General features: G+C 48.0%; 1 protein-coding gene across 11 annotated transcripts in view; it reads left to right on the top strand.

The window, feature by feature from the left end:
- The window catches only part of ANK3 (ankyrin 3), a 2005091-nt gene that overhangs the window by 1872642 nt on the left and 111053 nt on the right, over positions 1-21396 (top strand). For all 11 annotated transcript variants that reach the window (XM_086921764.1, XM_086921763.1, XM_086921757.1 and 8 more), the window contains 2 exons: positions 369-443; positions 18170-18301. In XM_086921764.1, the coding sequence (XP_086777890.1) occupies positions 369-443; positions 18170-18301 (207 nt within the window). The remainder of the gene's footprint in view (positions 1-368; positions 444-18169; positions 18302-21396) is intronic.

Genomic DNA, 21396 nt, shown 5'->3' with positions numbered 1-21396 from the left:
AGAGATTGATGCATAAAGATCTAATATATGTTTTTTTTCGAATGACAAGACAATATTTTTGATTGTCAATCTTTCTACCACATACATTAAATTAATCTCTTCATGGTGATTCCACCACTATTTGCACATATTGTGTGACATAGAGAGGCTATCCGCATGATTATTCCATTACACGGACATTCTGTAGTTTTGAACGTACACAGATGGAAACACAAGCTGAGCTACAGATGGGCTTCTTCGTGTAGGTCATTAGGACACATTTTGGTGTTCAAATGAGCGTTAGAAACGTCTTGTGTCAGTATTGTTTATAAATATTTTCCTGGTTATGCCCAGAGGAACCTTTTTAATCAATTGATTGTAAATCACAGGTCCACAAAGTCCTTGCGAACGGACAGATATAAGGATGGCTATAGTAGCAGACCACCTGGGGCTCAGCTGGACAGGTAAATATTGAGTTTAGAAGGTTTTTATGGAACATGATTTGCACTGAACTGAAAATAATTAACAAAAGTTTCTCTGAGCTGAATATTGAAGTGTGACTCCCTGGATAAAAAGGTCCAAGTTTGGGTTTGGTTGTCAATGTATATTGCACATTTTGTTTGTGTCTTGTAATATTATCAGCATATTAAGCCTCATGCTGCATAGAGTGAAATTAGGGCGCCCTAGTTAGAGTTTGACGGACTAGGTACTCCATCATAAATGCACCGGAGTACCCTTCCTGCCAAATGCTTGGTCCGTCCACCTCATTTAGAGATAGACAGATCTTAAGTGTTCCACTGCTGTAGCCCCATTGGCTCCTTCAATGTTGTATATCCTCCGATGGCCTGATGGATTAAATGACAGAGGAAGGAAATTACAGTCTGTCTGTCACCACCAGGCCAGGAAAAACCTGTCGGTGAGTGGCAGGAAAATAAATAATGCCCACCATCACCTTGGGCGAAGCTTTCAGGGTTTTTGGGTCATTAGTTGTTTTGTTTTTCAGAAACAGTTTCCTGCTTCAGGACCTTTTTCTGGAAAACGAAAAAAATAGAAAAAGTGAGGTGGACAGCCATTGCAATCCCCGGCAGCCAACCACCAAACTTGTTGAACATTGAAAGGAATCATTAGGATAGTGGTTCCTTTTCATGTACAGGGATGACTACTGCACTGGAAATCATCTCTAAATTTCTCGGGCAGTATTTCATATGGGTGCCGGAGATAATGTCAATAAATGTACCTTAAAGTGGGCCCTTAGTCGACTGAAGTGCTTGGACATCAGTGTCATTAATTGTATAATTGCTTTTTATTGATACAATTTCCTCAGGAATTCACTCAGTCTTTAGTGCCCCAAAGAATCATAATCTGCTCTCTCATTAATCAAAATTCAAAATTTACAGATGGGGCTTCAGTTTAACCATAACTAGTTCCAAGTATTGTGATCAGAATGTCTATGCTAAGTTTGTTTCTTTTGTACATTTCCTGCAGAACTTCTGAGACGAATCATCAGCACTTCTGATGATTTTATTACTATCGTAATTTGAAAGCTCATTTCTCTTCCTCAAACCCAAAAGCAGTCTCTACCCGGCAGTCTACCCTTGACTTTTCTCCAAGATTGCAACTTCCTGTGAGCCATGAATCCTGGTTAGCACTCTCATAGCACAAGCTATACCAATATAGCAATACCAGCACATACATATCTACATGCAAGATACAATGCGCAGCATGTTAAATTCACAGTACTATAGTGTACGCTCCATTTTATTTTTGTCCACTTGTTTTTGAAATTCATTAAATATGTTTATTGCATTACAAAATACAGGTTTTGGTGAATGTACATGAAAAGCTGAGTGAAATCTGGTCACATAAATGCCTTTCATCCATTTGGTTAGCACTTTAAGAATATAGAACACAAATAAACGGGGGTAAAACTATAATACAATATTGATAGAGACCACTTATATGTAAGGCGCACTTACCACACACTGAATTGTTCCTTATCATTTAATAATAGATGTTTATTATTAACAGAGGCAAGTGAATCAGTCGTTGTTGAATAGTTCTTCCTAGCTGCAACAGCAGCTTCCGATTACTTTAGCATTGAGTTTCTGCTTTGGCACAATCAAAAAATACATTGAAATCAGGGCAACTTTCTAAATGGGAATTAGGCCCTCTGTTAAAGTTCCTTTTAAGCACATTTTGTATGAACAGTTGTTTAAGGATGCCTCGGTTGTCATCCAACATGGGATACAAAGCTAGAATCCAATTTTAAATGGTGACTGTGGGAAAATACATTCTGAGTATAGTGTTAGTCAAGGTAACCCAACTAGCAGACTAAGAGTCAGATGGCAAAGACTTGAGGAGTCCTGTGAGTCAACCAATTAGCTGTTAGTCATTGGAGAAGGTGAAAAATTCAGAAAATTAAAGTTCTGCTGTTGGACTTCACTCGAACCTTGAAAACAAGTGAGGCTGCCCGCAGGTGCAAACAAACAAGGAGATCTGAAGGAGACATGTTAGTGATATATTCGTTACCTTAGAATTACCACCAGGCGTCAGACTGGATTCGGAAAGTATTTGGCAGCAGTACCCCTGTGCGTTAGAAGGTGGCCGTCGTAGACGTCGTGATGATGTTGCAGCAGCTACTTTTTCCGCGCCAGCAAGCGCAGATCCGGAGAGAGCGGTACCCCCAGTCAATTTTTGACTGATTTTTTGGGGGACTTTTGTCCCTGTCTTTTTGAGTCTTTGCATCCTGGTGCGTAGGGTTGCCCGGTTTCAAGTATTGCGAGGTTTGTCTCCGCATGATGGATCCGCACACGAGTGTCTCTACTGCCTGGGGCGTGACCACGACACTCGTTGTGCGTCCACGACTCCGCATCATGCCCCGACTGCCGGGCCCTGGCCCCAAAAACTTTGCAGGAGCGACCCCTAAAGTTGCTTGAGGCCCGGTAATCGGCTCCGAGCCGTTCAAGGTCCCGGTCCCGTGGGAGGTAGAGGGACCGGCCGCGGAGCCGCCACCATTGTTCGACGAAGTCTTCGCACTCGTAGTCAGGTAAGACGAAGCATAAGAAGTCGAAGAAGCGACACGGCTCAGGGTGCGGGTGGTGTCTTCCCCGCCGCTCCGGCGGAGCAGTCGCCGTTGGCCTACCCACCCTTCCCAGGTCCATTGGCGACTATGCCACAGCTACACGAATTTCAGTCAGCCATGGACCGCTTCTTTGGCCCATCTGGGGTTCTCGCCCTTTTTCGTCATCGGCTCCGGCCCCGATGCCGCGAGACCCCCATCGATCCATGCATGGATCCCAGCCAATATTGGTTGACCTCCACCAACTTCCACATCTACAGCCTACAGCACCGCCACCGGCGTCGGCCGGCCCCCGGCCGATGTCGTCCCCGGCTTCCACCCCTACACGGAGACGGTGCTGAACCGGTGTCGATCAATGCCGATTCCGACGCCGATGGGGAATCTATAACCCTATCTCCATCCTCCTCCATCTTTCCCACCTGCACAGCAGGTTATGGAGTAAGGGGAGAACTGGGAGGGGTCTGAAGAACCTCTCGCAGCCCAATGCCAGTTAGACCTGTACTGGGCAGAGGATTTTGGGGGCACCGTTGTTCTGGATTTCCCACCAGAACCTGGCGCACTGTCTCCTGCTACTGGGGCTATAAGGAGGGTGGTACTTGTTCAGTAGTGTTGCGTAGGGCAGCAGAGGCTCTCCACCTCGAGCTCCCTACAGTGGCCGTCAGGACTAACCTCCTGACAGAAGTTCTTCGGCCAGCAGCTTTTTCTACGGAGCTGCTGCTACCCTTTAATGATGCACTTTCAAACATCCTTTTGGGCACCTGGTCCAGGCCCAACACAGAGGCTCCTGTGGATAAGAACGTGGCCCGATGCCATCGCTCGGCCCCGGGCGACCCCATTTTCCTCTCCCAACACCCTACCCCTGAGAGATTGGTTGTCCAAGCCTCTGCGTCCCCAAACGCATTCAAGCAATCAATCATGGAACACTGCATGCCTCTTGAGCCGTTATTCCTACTCTGTGTGGGATACGGTGGCGCAGGTGCTGCCTCAGTGTCCGGAGGAGGCCCGGACGGTGCTCTGCCAAGCTATTGATGAGGGGAGAGATGCAAGCAAGTTCACGATTCGTTGTGGCCTTGACACCCGTGACTCGCTGGGCAGAGCGATTTCCACGACAGTGGCACTACGCCGTCATGCCTGGCTGAGGATCACTGTCTTTTCAGGGGATGTCTAGAACACTCTAATAGACGTGCCTTTTGATGGCCCTCTTCTTTTTGGCGACAAGGCAGATAGTGTGTTGGAGCTCTTTAAGGACTCGCGGGCTACGGCTAAGTCCTTAGGCTTTTCGCATACGCACACTCCTTGGGCTTCTGCTTTTCGCTTCTTTTGTGGCCAAGGAAGGGGCACCCAAACATGTTAATTTCAAAGCCACAGGCCTGCGCAGCAACAGTCCGAGCACAGCCGCGGACATGGGACCCACCAAGGTGGGTCACTGCGCCAGCGGCTGGTCAGACCACCTCCTTCCCTGCCTTCACTGCCTCCAAACCTTCCTAGTCTGGTGTTTTAGGCCCACCAAACGCCAGTGGGCGGCAAGATTCGCGTTCACCTCCCCCACTGGTGTACCATCACTACGGACAGGTGGGTTTTACAGATTGTCCGAAGGGGCTACTCCCTCCCCTTCGAGACCACCCCTCCAGCCATGCCACCTTAGTACCACCGCATGTCAGGGGATCACTTGGCACTTATCCAGCAGGAAGTTGCAGCCCTCTTGGCCAAGGGGGCCATCGAGCGCTTTCCGATGCCAGAAGTAGGTCGTGGTTGTTACTCCCACTACTTCCTGGTTCCAAAGAAGGACAAGGGCCTGTGTCCTATCTTAGACCTTCGGAACGTCAATCGCTTCCTCCGGAAGGAGAAGTTCAAGATGCTCACACTTGCTCAGGTCTTGTCTGCCCTAGACCTGCAAGGTAGCATTGGACTTGCAGGATGCTTATTTTCTTATCCCCGTCCTGCCAGCCCACCGGCGTTACCTGTGGTTCACTGTAGGCCACAAGCACTTTCAGTTCACCGTGCTCCCCTTTGGCCTTACCAGCGCCCCTCAGGTGTTCACGAAAGGGAAGGTGGTGGTCGCAGCTAATATATGCGCAGATCAGGGGTTTCAGTCTTCCCCTATCTTGACAACTGGTTGTTGAAGCCGGGCTCGCCCCAAGCAGCTGTCTCCCACCTCCAGACTACGGCCGACCTCCTGCCTTTGCTGGGGTTCTCCATCAATGTGCCAAAGTCACACCTGATACCCTCTCAGAAGCTCCTCTTTATCGGAGCAGTTCTAGACACGGCACAGTTTTGGGTTTACCCTCCCGTACAGCGAGTACGAGACATTTGGGCTATGATTACGATCTTTCGGCCCTTGTCCTGGGTTTCGGTCATGATGACCTTGAGGCTGCTGGGCCTCATGGCCTCCTGCATCCTGCTGAGCAATCATGCCAGATGGCATATGCGGGCTCTGCAGTGGGACCTGAAGTTCCAGTGGGCGCAACATCAAGGGGGCCTGTCCGAGTATGTCCAGATCTCGGAGGGCACAGCACAACACTTGCAGTGGTGGCTCACAAACCGGCAGCGGCAGATGGAAATGGAAATGGATGTAGATTTATAGAGCGCGAATTGCTGCCCGGAGGCGTCCAAGCGATTCTGGCAATTAAAAACTCTATTCCTCACTCCTCTACTTCAGTAGTAGCCGCAGTCCCGTCCATCAACACCCCCACTCTGGCCTGTTTTCCTATCCTCGACCCCGTTTCCCTAGCCAAGCTAGCCATTCGGGTGAAATCGGGTTCCCCCAAGGACTGCTGCCCCCCCCCTCTGTGTTTCGCGACATCTGTCACACTCTCCTGCATTGCATCTTACCCTTAACACCTCCCTTATTTCCGGCACAGTTCCTAAATCCTTTAAGGAGGCTGTACTGGTGCCTCTGTTAAAAAAACCTGGCGCGGACCCAGCCGTCCTCGCTAACTACCGGCCCATCTCTCTCCTGCCCTACCTGTCAAAAATCTAGGAGGCACACGTGACCACCTGCCTCTCGCAATTCATCGAGGAGTCCAACTTCTTAGAACCGAACCAGGCCGGCTTTAGACCAGCCCATTCCACCGAGGCTGTGCTCCTTGCCGTGTTGGACAACCTCAGATGCAATGCTGACAGAGGCCGCCCCCAGGCACTGGTCCTATTGGATTTGTCGGCGGCATTCGACACGGTGGACCATAACATCTTACTCCACCATGTCGAGTCCGCCGGAGTCCGTGGGCCTGCCTTGTCCTGGGTTAAATCCTTCCTGGAGGGCAGATCCCAAGCAGTCAGTCTAGGCCCCTTTAGCGCCACCACTACACCTTCATCCTCTGGGGTTCCTCAGGGTTCTTCCCTTTCCCCTCTCCTTTTTAATTTGTACCTTCAGCCTCTTATCCACTCCCTAGGCAGCTGGGATGTCACCGTATTTAATTATGCGGACGATTTACAAATTATTTTTCCCCTTTCCTCCCCTGACGCCATCACCAACTTCAAGGTTGTCATGTTGCACATCCAGCAGCGGATGAACCAAAATCAGCTAAAGCTCAACCCTGGGAAAACTGAGCTCCTCCTTCCTGGGAGAAGTGCTTACCATTGGGGCCCGCAATTTTGGCCTTCTGAGCTTGGTTCATCCCCTTCCCCTGCCAGCTGTGTAAAGAGTCTCGGCGTCATAATTGACTCGGAGCTCACTCTCAAGGCTCAGGTGAGCGCTGTAACATCTTCCTGCATGTTCCAACTGCACAGGATTCGGAAAGCCGCCCACCTACTGACCCCTGCAGCTCTACTACAAGTTTTAATAGCATTGGTGCTGTCCCGTCTGGATTTTTCTAATTCTTTGTACCTCGGACTCTCTAAATCCTTGCTGTCTAGGCTACAGATTATTCAAAACCAGTCTGCCAGACTGGCGTTTAAAATCCCCAGATGGCAGTCGGCCAAACCTTTACTACATCAATTGGTTAGATCTATTAGCCACCGAAGAGAACGCGTAATGTTAGCAGTTCTACGCTTTGGAATTTCCGAAGCGGCACTCGCTCGGGACACTTTTTGTCACGAGTGGAGTTGCGGTCTATTGTACACCTTTCCACCTACACCACTTCTACCCAGAGTGCTGAAGAAAACCAGGCGCGACCGGGGCCCAAGTCATTCTTGTGGCACCGGACTGGGCTTGAAGAGTTTTTTATCCCGAGCTACTGAGTATGAGCATAGATCCCTGATCCGACTGCCTCTTCGGGGGATCTTTTGTCGCAGCAGCAGGGGACAGTCCTCCACCCGAACCTGTCCAGCCTCCACCTCCTTGCATGGAGATTGAGCGGTGACAGTTGATTCCATTTGACTTGCCTCCTGAAGACTGTGATATCATTTTGGCAGCCAGGCGTCCCTCCACTAAATCGGTATACCCTCAGGTGGAACAAATTTGTGGCATGGTGCACAGCAAAGGCTGTTGATCCCATTTCTGCCCGTCTATCAGAAGTCCTTTTGTTCCTTCGGTCTTTGGCCAGGCAGGGGTCTGCTCTGGGCACCACTATTAAGGGCTACCTTTCAGCAATTTCGTCCTTTCTCAGGCGCCCTGACCAGCCCTCTCTTTTCAAGTCCCCTGTCGTAAGTAAATTTCTCAAAGGCATTACTCACCTTTTCCCTCCTATTCGTTTATAATGCCTCAGTGGGACTTGAACCTAGTTCTTACTTATTTGAGGTGCACTCCTTTTGAGCTGCTTCACAACTGTCCTCTTCGTTTACTGACTTTAAAGACTGCTTTCCTGGTTGCCATCACCTCCGCTAGGCGCGTGAGTGAGCTCCAGGCTCTTTCCTGTAAACCTCTTTTTCTGTCTGTTTATCCGGACAGGGTTGTGCTCCTCACTCGTCCTTCCTTCTTGCTAAAGGTGGTTACTGCATTACACATCGGGCAAACTATCACTCTGCCCACTTTCTTCCAGCCTCCGTACCCTTCCAGAGAGGAAGAGAGGCTCCACCATCTGGACCCAAAAAGGGTGCTCTCTTTTTAGCTGAATAGCACATAACAGTTCCGGTGGATGACCAGCTCTTTGTTGGCTACGTAGGCGCCAAGAAAGACCGGGCTGTACACAAGAGGACTATCTCTCGCTGGTTCGTCTTGTGTATAAAAACCTGTTATTCTCCAGCTAAAAAGGAGCCTCCGGTGGGGCTACGCGCCCATTCTACCACGGGGACAGCAGCTACTACTGCATTGGGACTGGGTGTCCCCCTGGAAAACATCTGTCAGGCAGCCACGTGGGCCTCACTGCACACTTTTACTAAGCATTATTGTCTTGACAGCCAAGTCCGGAGAGACTGCTTCATTGGCTGTTCTGTTCTCTGTGACTTTCTGGTGTGATCTTGGTTTGCAGACCCAGGACTGGGGTTGGTATTGCTGGGGTATCTATTCTAAGGTAATGAATCTATCACTAACGTGTCTCTTCCAGATGCACAAGTTACTTACCTTCGGTAACGATATATCTGTAAGAGACATTAGTTAGTGATAGATTCCTTACCGCCTCACCCATCCTCCCCGTTCTGCGAACCGATTTCTAGGGTTAAGGTCATCCCTTTCAGGGCCCTAGTTTCAATGCACCAGTGGTCAGTATCTTGCATGACTCTGCGTTCCTGGCGCAGAAAGTCGTGTACAGAACTGACGTCATCGCCCGTGGGTGGCATCTAAGTTGGTGCCGCAACGTCATCCCGGCGATCATGACGCCTACAGCGTACGCAGAGCTTTGCGACGTCACCTTCTGACGCACAGGGGTACTGCTGACGAAAACTTTCCGGATCCAGTCTGACGCCTGGGGGTAATTCTAAGGTAAGGAATCTATCACTAACGTGTCTCTTTAAGATCTCCTTGTTTGCTTGCACCTGCACTCAGAATTTATTTTCCCACAGTCACCATTTAAAATTGGATTCTAGCTTCGGATCCCATGTTGGATGGCAATCGAGGCATCCTTAAAAAACTATTCATACAAAACGTGCTTAAAAGGAACTTTAACTGAGGGCCTACTTCCCATTTAGAAAGTTTTTTGATTGTGCCAAAGCAGAAACTCATTGCTAAAGTAATCAGAAGCTGCTCTTGCAGATAGGAAGAACTATTCAACAACAACTGATTCACTTGCTTCTGTTCATAATAATCATCTATTATTAAACTAATGTCTCTTACAGATATATCGTTACCTAAGGTACGTAACTTGTGCTTTACTTTGATCTTACTCTACAGTGGATTGAACCACAAGGGTTGATTACAATTGGGAGACTCAGAAGTCTGATAGGTAAGATTTGAGGGATTGGTCAACCAGGCAAGATGAAAATAGAAACCTCCACTGAGGAAGGAGTACCTTTTTGCCACCCAAGCCCAAAGTGATGTTTTCAGATGTGCGTTCAACTTTCCTGTGACCAGTTCTTTTTTTATTTCAGTGCTACTAGAGACGTCTTGTCGCTAGCAGGCATTGACCGACAGCTGTATCTGACTCAGACTCTACAAGGTTTCACAGCAGAAATTAAAATAATCAGAGCAGAACATGAAACGTCAATCCAGTGAAGTTGTGCCTTTTCTAAATAGGTGCCAGAGGGTTACAATGGACCTGGGATGAGTTTCTGCACCGTTTCTGTTTTTACCATTTTTACTAAAAATAGTGCTGAATGTGATGCAGGGATAGCAGCAATAGTCCCTTCATGGTTTCCTGCCGTTGTCCATGATCGGTTCCTACAAAACATGCCTGCTTACTCACTGCCCTGTGGGTTCATGATTAAACTATAGCATTCGTTTCAGAATCCTTCCATATCTTGATGTCAGGCTGGCAATGTGGATGCAAGCCCATCTGCGCCCGTCCTCGCCTGGACCGTGCCCAGCGCCAGGACCCCTGGCCCTCGACGATGCCAGCCCACCCGACGGACCTACGACGCCGCCACCATCCACGCACTCAACGCCGCCCGAGACCCCGCCTACTACCGAGCTATCCCGAAATGCAGCCACGGACCCTTCACCTGCCAAACCTGCAAATTCTCCTGCCTCCAAACCTGCACCGCACCCGCCAAGCCAGACACCAGCAACAATTATCTCAAGTGCATCCTGCTCAACACCCGCTCCGTCCACAGACACGCCATCGAACTCTGGAACCTCCTCGACACAACCTCACCAGACGTCGCCTTCCTCACAGAAACATAGATGAACGCCTCCTCAGCCCCCGACATTGCCATAGCCATCCCGGATGGCTCCAAGATCACCGGGAGGGACCGCATCAACCAAACCGGAGGAGGCAACGCCATCGTTCACAGAAACACCATCCGCATCACAACCAACTCCGACAACACCCTCACCACCGCCGAGCACCTTTACTTCCAGATACACACTGACCCCAAGACCACCCTCCGGGGTAGTCTCATCTACAGACCCCCGGGACCACGCACCCAATTCAGCGAAGCCATCACAGACTTCATCAGCCAGCGCGCCCTAACCTCCTCAGACTACATCCTCCTAGGGGACCTCAACTTCCACCTGGAGAACAACAATCACAGCAACACCGCAGCCCTACTGGACAACCGTGCCATCCTCGGACTCAAGCAACTGTTGAACATCCCCACTCACTGCGCCGGCCACATGCTAGACCCCATCTTCTCCTCCAGCAAGCACATCTCCTTCAGCCACGCCACCGGACTACACTGGACAGACCACAGCTGCGTCCACTTCAACTTCGAGAGAACCACGACCCACCACCACCCGCAACAGGTTCCCCGCAGAAGCTGGAGCAAGATCACCACCGACCAGCTCACCCTCCCACCAACACGAAGGACCCCAACGAAGCAGCCCGCAACCTCACTCAGTGGCTCACCAACTGTGCTGATGACCTCGCACCCTTGAAGAACCCTCCCAGCAGACCCGGCAGCAAGAGGGCCTAGTGGTTCACCAACGACCTCATAAACTCCAAGAAAACCTGCCGCACCCTCGAGAAAGAATGGCGCCATGACCAGACACCAGAAAACATGTCAGCCCTCAAGGACGCCACCCGCAAACACCACCAGCTGATCCGCGCCACAAAGAGGACAACATTCAAAGAACGACTGGACAACAACACCCACTACAGCAAGGAACTCTTCAGCATCGTTAAAGAGCTCTCCAACCCCAGCGCCGGAAACAACAACAACATCACACCCTCGCAAGACCTCTGTGACTCACTCGCCTCGTTCTTTCACCGCAAGATCGCCGACATACACAACAGCGCACAGTCCACGCACCCAACCACCGAACCAGCGCCCCCCACCACCACCCTCTGCACTTGGACCCCGGTCAGCACCGAAGACACCACCCGCTTGATGAACACCACCCACTCCGGCTCCCCGACCGACCCCTGTCCACACCACATCTTCAACAAAGCAGACACCATCATCGGACCCCATCTCCGGGACATCATTAACTGCTCCTTCGCATCCGCCACCTTCCCGGAGAGCTGGAAGCATGCCGAGCTCAGCGCCCTCCTGAAGAAACCCACCGCGGACCCCACGGACCTCAAGAACTTCCGCCCCATCTCGCTCCTGCCTTTTCCTGCCAAAGTCATCGAGAAGACCGTCAACAAACAACTCTCCGCCTTCCTCGAGACAAACGGATCTTTTGACCCCTCGCAGTCCGGCTTCCGAGCAAACCACAGCACGAGACCGCCCTCATCGCAGCTACCGACGACATCAGGTCCCTGCTCAACAAAGGGGAAACAGCTGCCCTCATCCTCCTAGACCTCTCTGCAGTCTTCAACACCGTATGCCACCGCACCCTAGTACAGCGCCTCAGCAACACTGGAATCCAAGGAACGGCCTTGGAGTGGATCATCTCGTTCCTCGCCGGAAGAACCCAGAGAGTCCGCCTCCCCCCGTTCCGCTGCCACCGAAGTCATCTGCGGCGTTCCGCAAGGATCCTCGCTCAGCCCCACCCTCTTGAACGTCTACATGAGCCCCCTTGCAACCATCGCACGCCAACTCAACCTCAACATCATCTCCTACGCTGACGAAACCCAGCTGATACTCTCCCTCACCAACGACCCCACCACCGCCAGAACCAGCCTCCAGGAAGGAATGAAAGACGTCGCGGAATGGATGAAGCTCAGCCGTCTGAAACTGAACTCAGACAAGACGGAAGTCCTCATCCTGGGACCTTCCCCCTCTGCCTGGGACGACTCCTGGTGGCCCCCGGCACTGGGCTCCTCCCCCAAGCCAACGGACCATGCACGCAACCTGGGCTTCATCCTGGACTCCTCGCTCACCATGACCAAACAAGTCAACGCCGTCTCGTCATCCTGTTTCAACACCCTGCGCATGCTCAGTAAGATCTTCCAGTGGATCCTCACCGAAACCAGGAAGACGGTCACCCAGGCCCTCTTCACCAGCCGACTGGACTACAGGAACACCCTCTACGCGGGAACCACAGCCAAACTCAAGAAAAGACTCCAGCGCATACAGAACGCTTCTGCATGACTCATCCTGGACATCCCCCGCCACAACCACATCTCTGCCCATCTGAGAAACCTGCACTGGCTCCCCGTCAGCAAGAGGATCACATTCAGGCTCCTCACCCACGCACACAAGGCTCTCCACGACACGAGCCCCAAATAACTCAACAGCCGCCTCACATTCTACACACCCACCCGCCAGCTTTGATCCGCCAGCCTCGCCCTCGCCTCCATCCCACGAATCCGCAGAACCACCGCCGGAGGAAGATCCTTCGACTACCTGGCGGCCAAGACATGGAACTCCCTCCCCACCCACCTTCGGCTGACCCAGGACCATCTCTCCTTCAGGAAGCAACTCAAGACCTGGCTGTTCGAGCAGTAGCGTCTCCCCCTCTTCCCAGCGCCTTGAGACCCTAGCGGGTGAGTAGCGCGCTTTACAAATTCTGCTGATTGATTTATTGATTGATTGATATGCTGGACTGCAACTACTATGTACTTGACCACTTTTAGGCACTTCTAGGATCGAAATAAGACTGGCACACCCGAAGCATGCAAATAGCCGCATACTAGAGATTCAGATATGCCAGGACTCTTTTTCCAGAGACAGCCTGCAGCAGACTTGAGACCAGGTCCTTTTAGGCAGAGCGGCAAATCAACTTGCAGGCAAGTATTTCAAATTGAGATCAGGATAAATCTCCTTGTATTTCCATCAACTGTTAAATAGGCTTTATTATGTGCTCTCACTTCTCAAGGCTTGATCCGAGCACTAGTGATTCCAGCATGGCTGTTTAAAGAAAACAGGACAGCTTTCCCTTCATAGGCACCCCAAAACCAATCCCTGGCTGTTTCTAACATAACCTACTTCCACCGTTACAGGAAAGGGATATAAGGCAAATATTTTTGACTTGCCTTCTGGTTAGGAACGTTTGGCCTGGCATTATCTGCTTAAGAAGATGGACAAATCCTTTTTTCACAGAGCACTACCACTCTTTGAACAGTGAACTTCCCATGATTCAAATATCCACAGAGTTTCCCTGTGGACCAAATGCAGAACCTTCAAGGCCCAGGAAATTTCCTATTATTATCTTTAATGGTGCAGGACTCACTTGAAGTTGTGAAAGCAGGGAAGTCAAAGGAGAGCTCATCTGCACTATTTATTGGGATCTGCTCCCTAGCATGAATATGTCATGAAGCCCTTAATCTCTCTCTCTATGGATTAAATTATAAAACATATTTTTCATACTGTTTAATTAAGTGGCCTTTTTTAGAATCTGTCTTGTTAAAGATTTGAGGTGTTTGTCTACAAACCTCCTGTATTTGATATTAGTGGTGCCTCCCGGTGCAGAGTTAATTTACATTAATAGAAACATTTAGTGTGACCCTTAAGAGCGTGTTTCCTATCCCTTTAGTCAATTGTAACAGTGTCCAAGCAAAGGAGTTTTAAAAACGATATACTTCAAAACTAGAGTGCATTATTCTCAAGATACTGGAACACCTCACTCTTGCCTTGAAAATGACTACACTGGCCCTCAGCGGAGGAATGTATGAAGTTCAACCAAATATGCTGCAAGGGCCTCAACCCTGTGTACTTGAAAGCCTTGCCCCTGCTGAAGGAACTGCCCAATAAACCCACCTTGAATATAAAACTTGTATGTATGTATTACGTTCATGGTATTTGAATTGTGTGAACCTAGGTGAAAGGCAGTGGAGTGCTGTACTTGGTCAAAGACAAGCATAAAGTAGCAAGTAACAGGAGAGGAAAATGGGTGGTGGAAAGTTGATGGATTGGGATGTGGTGTTCTAAGGAAGCGAGTTTTCATCTCTTTCCTAAATTGGAGCAGCCCTGATGGATAAGAAGATAGTGTTATTACAGCTCATGGATGATTGAATGGAAAAGAAAAACCTTTCTATAATGAGTCTTTCTTTGTGATGTGTTTGGCAAAGCAAGTCCCTTCCCAAACCCACACTAGAGACATGGACTATGACCCCATTAGCCTTCCATTTATTCAGTGGCCTCTCTCCAATTGATAGAATTCTGCCTGATATTAACATAGTGAACACCCAGACTCGCTTTCTCTAACTGAGCTTAATTTCTTTCCTTAAACAGAACATTTTAAAACACATGGTGGATTCTGTACAAGGAGTTTATTTCTGCAGTATTTTGTACATATATTAATTTCAGTCATCACATATGTCCTCATTCTGTGAAAGGTAGATTTGCCTTACCCTTTAAACTTATTAGACTTCCTAAAGTAGCATGTTACTCTCTTGTGGGCATAGCGTAATAAAAACTGACAAATGTAAAAGGATTTACAGGTTGGATAACTAATTCAAATCACTGAGGTGAGACAGTACTTCATGCATTTTCAGCTAATATCTGGAAATACTGTATAACACAAACTAAGGGCTATCAGCTCTACTGCGCCAGTCCGCGCCCAGCCGGGTCCAGGGGCCATAAACCCTGGTCCTGGGGCCGGGAGCTTATACACCTACGACTCCTCACGCTTATGTGAGTTAAGACCTCCTGTCAATCCGAAATGCTTACATTCTATGCGCCTCACTGACGCTACGACCCACTGCACACACTGCAATTGGAAGTTGTCACCCAGCACTAACGGCAGACACTCTAATGGCAGTCTATGGAAGATGTTCCTTCTTAACTGTAGATCATTTTAATAGAATATTAATAGAAGAACTTAAGCCAGACGTACTTTTCCTAACGGAGACTTGGCTCCAATTGGAAGCTGACCCGGCCATTGTGTGGGCAGTCCCCCAAGGCTACACAATAAAGAGAGCCAATCGTACTATCGGTAGAGGGGGCGATCTAGCCATTATTTACAAAGATCTATATAAGTGTCGTATTATTTCTACCACACTCCTAGACTGTGAAAGTATGTCCTTTTCACTAGAATTCTCCCCGATAAATACCCTCTCAGGTCTTTTAATTTATCGACCACCAGGAGCTTTAGGTCAGTTTATTTCGAACCTTGCTGACCTAGTTGCTACTTCAGCGCTTACTTCGGCCAACTTCACTGTGCTGGGCGACTTAAATCTACACTTAGATAACTCTCTTGTTCTCTCAGCCAATAATCTTCGGCTGAGCCTTCAAGCGATTGACTTGGTACAAAAAGGGTTTTCTCCAACACATAATAAAGCTCATCTCTTAGATCATGTGTTTAGTAACATTGAAACCCTGACCACTGAAACGCCCTTGCCCCTTCCCTGGACAGACCACTACTTAATACCTTTGACCTGGGTAACTGGGAGGTCTTTATCTGTCCAAGAACCTAACAAACAGTGGGGCAGAAAGTGGTCCAAACTCTCCTCCATTCTATGGGAATCTGTTCTTGCTGACCTTAAACCCTTGAAGGTCTCTAATCCCAACACGGCCAGTAGTAATTTTAACAACTGGATCCAAAATTCCCTTGACTTCATCCTTCCTAAGGAATCCATGCATTGCATAAAGAGGCACAAAGTAGCCCCATGGTTCACACCCAAACTGAGGGACTTAAAACAATCTTGTCGCAGGCTAGAGAGGAACTGGAGACAAGACCGCTCCCAGTGTAGGAAGGCAGAATATAGAACAGCAATTAGGCTATACAAAACCGAAATCAAGGCTGCACAAGCTCTCTTCTACGAAACAAAAATTAATACAGCTGCCAACTCACCAAAGGAAATCTTTCATATAGCAAAATCGTTGATGACTTCCCCCAAGAATCAGTACCATCAGAAGGAGCACTTGCACGCTGCAGTAACTTAACAACATTCTTCTACCAGAAGATTCAAACTATTTATGCCTCCTTTGCCTCCGATAATTCTGAGCTACATGCAGCTGCAATAGCTAGCCCTAGTATCCCGGCCATCTGCATGCTGGAACAATTCACCCCCCTAGATACCGTCTCTCTGGACAAAATAATTCCCAAAGTCTCTTCAGGCTCCCCTATGGACCCAGCACCTCCACAATATCTTACTTCAGTCATTGACTCGATTCGTCCAGCTATCCTTGATGTCCTCAACACCTCGATTGCCTCGGGCGTAGTCCCTACATCATGGAAATGTGCAATGGCCCTTCTAAAGAAACCCAATCTGGATCAATGCAATTTATCCAACTATCGCCCTATCTCCCTTTTGTCCTGGATGAGCAAATTGGCTGAGAAGCACATCAATAACATCTTAGTTGAGTATTTAGAGTCTAACAACCTTTTGTGTACTTCTCTGATGGGTTTCCGTCCCCAACATGGGACTGAGACAGCCCTGTTGGCAGTGACAGAGGAAACAAGGAGTTTGCTGGACCGGGGAGGGAAGGCAGCCATTATTCTGTTAGATCTCAGTGCTGCTTTCGACACGGTTAACCATGCCATTTTAGTACACCGACTTAGTGGCATGGGAGTGTCGGGCGCAGCACTAACATGGCTTGTCTTCTTCCTTGATGAGCGCTTCTTTCAGGTCTTTGAGGGAGAGGCTATTTCCACCAAGCATCCACTTAGCTGTGGGGTTCCTCAGGGCTCTGCCCTGAGCCCACACTTTTCAATGTTTATATGAGGCCTCTGGCAGAGTTAGTCCATCCATTTGGCATTAGAATTGTCACCTATGCAGACGACACCCAACTTGTGGTTTCATTAAACCAAGCTGAAGGGTCGTCTAGCACTCTGGGTCCCTGTTTAGAGGCAGTAGCCAGATGGATGAAACTCTCCTGCCTTAGACTAAATGGGGAAAAACAGAAATTATGTTGCTAGGCAATCCATCGCCCAACATTCTCGCCCCCCTATGGCCAACCTGTCTGGGACCGCTCCCCCAAGACACAGATAAAGAGCCTGGGAATTTGGTTGGACAGTTCCATTGATTTTACTTTTCACTCCACCAAAACCTCATCCACCTGTTATGGTCTGATGAGAATGCTCCGGAAGATTCTCCCTTTGCTTCCGTTTCAGGCGAGGAGAATCATGGTCCAGGCCTTGATACTCTCTCGCCTGGACTATGGTAATGCTCTCTATCTGGAGGCCCCCCAGGCTGCAATTAACAAGCTTCAGGTCACCCAGAATTGCGCAGCCCGACTGCTCTATCAAATACCACGCTGGCGGTCTGCCAAACCTGCCCTGAAGAAACTGCATTGGCTCCCTATTGCAGCCAGGATACAGTTTAAAGCCATGTGTTTGACTCAGAAAGCTATATGGAGGACTGGTCCAGCTATAATACATCCTCTAGTCACTCCCTATCTCCCCCACAGAGCTTTGCGTTCCAGCTCATTACACCTGGCCACCTCCAATAAGATAAACAAGGCTCGTTGGGGTGGCCGCTTGTTCTCTTTCAATGCTGCAAAAATCTGTAATTCCCTTCTCCTCACCCTCAGAAAGAATAGCAATCTGTTGCCGTTTAGAAAGCTTTTAAAAACTCATCTGTTCGGAACCATCTGCTAGCGCCTGCTCTGTTGCTTCTCCGATTCTAGCCATCAGCGCTGCAAGGCCTCAGGGTAGTTTATGCGCTATATAAATATAATTTTCTTTTCATTTCATTACTAACACATTTTTTTGTGATTTAAATACATACTTAACTACTCTACACAGCACAATTTTTTGCCTCTCCTACCCAAGCCAATTGAATGATTATCTATTTGCCTCTCCGAATAATATGTAGATCCTCAACTATTACATCTGTGTAATCTTGCATGTTCTGATTGACTGTTTTACAGAATTGGCAAGGGAACTGAATTTTTCTGTGGATGAAATCAACCAGATTCGAGTAGAAAATCCAAATTCCCTTACTGCACAAAGTTTCATGTTATTAAAGAAATGGGTTTGCCGGGATGGAAAAGAAGCAACCAGTAAGTAGAAAAGCCTGTCACTTTCTCTAGAATCTGTAGTAAATGTTGTAATCACTTGCCTTGAGCGTTTAACCCTTTTATCGATATTTATCTATAAACAAATGTCTTTATGCTCTTTTTGTGCCATCTGCACTGCCTGGACGTACATGTCGAAAAAACTTCAAAATAATGATCATGTTCCCTTTTTATATTTGGTGAATATTCTTTAAAAGGATGGAAGATCCAAGTGTAACTGTATCACGTTAGGGTAGCATATATAGTACATTTCTACCAGAGCCTTTAAGCTTTTGGATGATATGGCAGCTATTTCAAAATCTTTGACCGAACTCACTACAGACACTAAAGTCTGACATCTAAGATTTGACTAATTGGTGAGCCAAGGCAAGATAAAAATGGAAACCTCTAATAAGGAGGAAGTGCCTTTTAGCAGCGCAAGCTCATAGCGAAGTTTTCGGATGTTGGTAGAAATTTCCTGTGAGCAGTTAGTTTTGTTTAGTGCTCCTAGAGATATCCTGTAGTGAGCGGGCATTGACAGTGAGCTGTAGCTGTAGCCGACTCAGGCTCTGCTAGATAAATCATCAATTCTTGCATCTGACTTTGAATAGTTGTTGCAGAATTTATAATCAGCAGAGCAGAACATGGAAGTAAAATCCAATGAATTTGCAACTCTTCTAGGTAGGTGCCAGAGGGTTACAATGGACCTGAGATTGTAATCTGCAGTGTTTCTGCTTTTTCCCGTGGTAGTAAAAATAGCGGCAATACTACATTAGTAGTCTTGTGATTTTTGGACTTCTTTTACAAAATGAGATGGCCAAAGTGTGGTTTCTGTCATCTGCCACTACAAGTGAAATAATTATCAAATCAATAAAATGAAAGCTGAATCTTGTTAAAGTGAGAAGAATATTAGCAAATTGTGTTAAGAACATACATTTACAATCAACAATACAAATTAAAGCATACTTGGATTTATGAGCTACAGTGCAGATTTGCACTCCATTCTTTCGCACATGGTGATAACTGCAGGCAGTCGTAGAACACCTAGTATGATCACCTCGGTGCTAGTGGGATCATGCCCATGGAGGAGGCACAATCAGTGTCATGACCTGGGGAAGAGCAGGAGTTATGGCTAATATTGAAGAATTTCAGACTGGAAGACGCTGGGAAAGGAGCTTTTGCTCCTTGCCTCCAATTAATGAAAAGCATGATACTCTTCAAGCAGAAAAGACGGTCATTTTTCAAATATGTTAAATCAGTGCAGTGTAAATCAATAATGTACACCAAGACAAAGAGTGTAGGAAGTGCTTCACAAATCCAACTTGATTAATTTAGCTGCTTGCATGGCTAGCGAGAGGCCTTATGAGTACAAGATTGAGTTCAGTCTGCCAAAAGGTACCTCCTCCTGCAATATATGTTTTGAGAAGTCCTCAGCTACAAATGTAGAGTTCCAAAGTTTGGTTGTAGCATAAGTGAATGATTGCTTCACGCAGATTCCTTTCCTCATGAATATCGCCTAGCGCCAAACTGGATCTTGAAATATTTTTCCCAGCATTAGCTCTCTAGTATCGCCATGTGGTGCAATGTGGCTTCAGCTGCAACTCCACCAGTCGAAGGTGTACTGTCATCAAAGTATATAAGGTGCCAGTCAGCACACCCATGACAGTGCCTGTTTTTCTGCATCTCAGCAATGCAGGCTGGGAGCTGGTCTCGATAACTCTCTAGCAAAATACCTCTGACAGTCACTATTCAAATGTCTGAAAAGATTTCAGGGTCTAAACCTGGTGACCATGCTACATGATGTTCTTATCAAACCCACATACATCTGCATTTAGTGTCATGAACCCTCTGCTTGCGACTCCTATTCTTTAATGCACCTGAAAGCTATTAGGGAGCAGAAAAAAGGCTTATTTTTGGCCAAGACCCACAAGGGTACACATGCATTTGCTCCTTCTGACAGAGAAGAATGTCCCAAATATCTTTCCACAAAGAGCACCGTGCAAAGAATTTGGGGTCTTGGCATTCCCCAAAGCCATACTTTTCCTCATTTTCGGAGCCTATTTTCAGATCCAGAATAATGAAGCCGGAGTTCAGACTCCCATTGGCCAACGCTGTACAGGTTGATACCTTCTGGCTAGCTATGCTGGATCTCTTCAAGGTGGGTCTATTTCCCTCTGGGCCACTCCCCAAAGTAACCCAATTGTGCTGCTTTGCATTCTCACAGCTCTGACCTTGACCCCACTCTGCTCCATACCCTCACAGGCTCCGTCTTGGATGCCTACAAAAACGTAAGCTGTCACTAAAGTGCGGTTTCCTGTGCGTTCATCGCCGCCTGTACCCCAACATTGGCACTGCTCTTAGAGCCATTTATAGCTCCTCCCTCAAATTCAGCAGCAGTAACCTGAAAAGCAGAAGCGAAAGTTAAGGCCTGTTTTGATGATGAGCTCTTGGCTCAGCACCTTGCCAGGAAAGAGTTTACCAACATTTTGACGGTATTGTTGTTAAACTTTGAACATGTCTTTTGATGGCAAGCTGTTGCAGACTCATCACTGGAACTGGGCCTTGCCTCCTTAGCAGTGCAGTTTCATGAACAGTTCTGACATTTCAAGGAAACGCACATTTCAAGTAAACAGTCCTGGCAGAGGAGACCACCTTAGCCAATACAAGCACTCTGAAAAATGTACTGCTTCTTTTGGTGGTGGTATTGATCTAGGGGCAGCTCATCAACAACAGCAGAAGATTCAGTCCACACCATATTTTGTTGGTTCTGCTGCCTCAAAATCTCTCTGAGTCCCCCCCTAAAGTCACCATCTTCTAGTGCGGGGGGTTCTCCCTTTTTTCTGCCAATTGGGCGCAATCACAACAGATTATTCAGCTAATGTTGTAAGGGCTGTGCCATACTCTTCTTGTCCTCCCCTTCGGACCACGTTCCTTCCACCAGGAGTTGCTCTCTGGCACGTACCTCAGTTTTAGAGTTCTTCTCTCCTAAACAGTAGAGCCATAAAGTGGAGCATCTGGATGAAATGGGCACACGATTCCTTTCCCTTTACTTCTTGGTTTGCAAGAAGGATAGCAGTCTGCGATCCATCCTCGACCTTCAT

The sequence above is a fragment of the Lissotriton vulgaris genome, chromosome 5, assembly GCF_964263255.1.
Source record: "Lissotriton vulgaris chromosome 5, aLisVul1.2, whole genome shotgun sequence".
In the NCBI taxonomy this organism is placed as follows: Eukaryota; Metazoa; Chordata; class Amphibia; order Caudata; family Salamandridae; genus Lissotriton; species Lissotriton vulgaris.
This window is presented reverse-complemented; position numbering and strand designations above follow the sequence as displayed.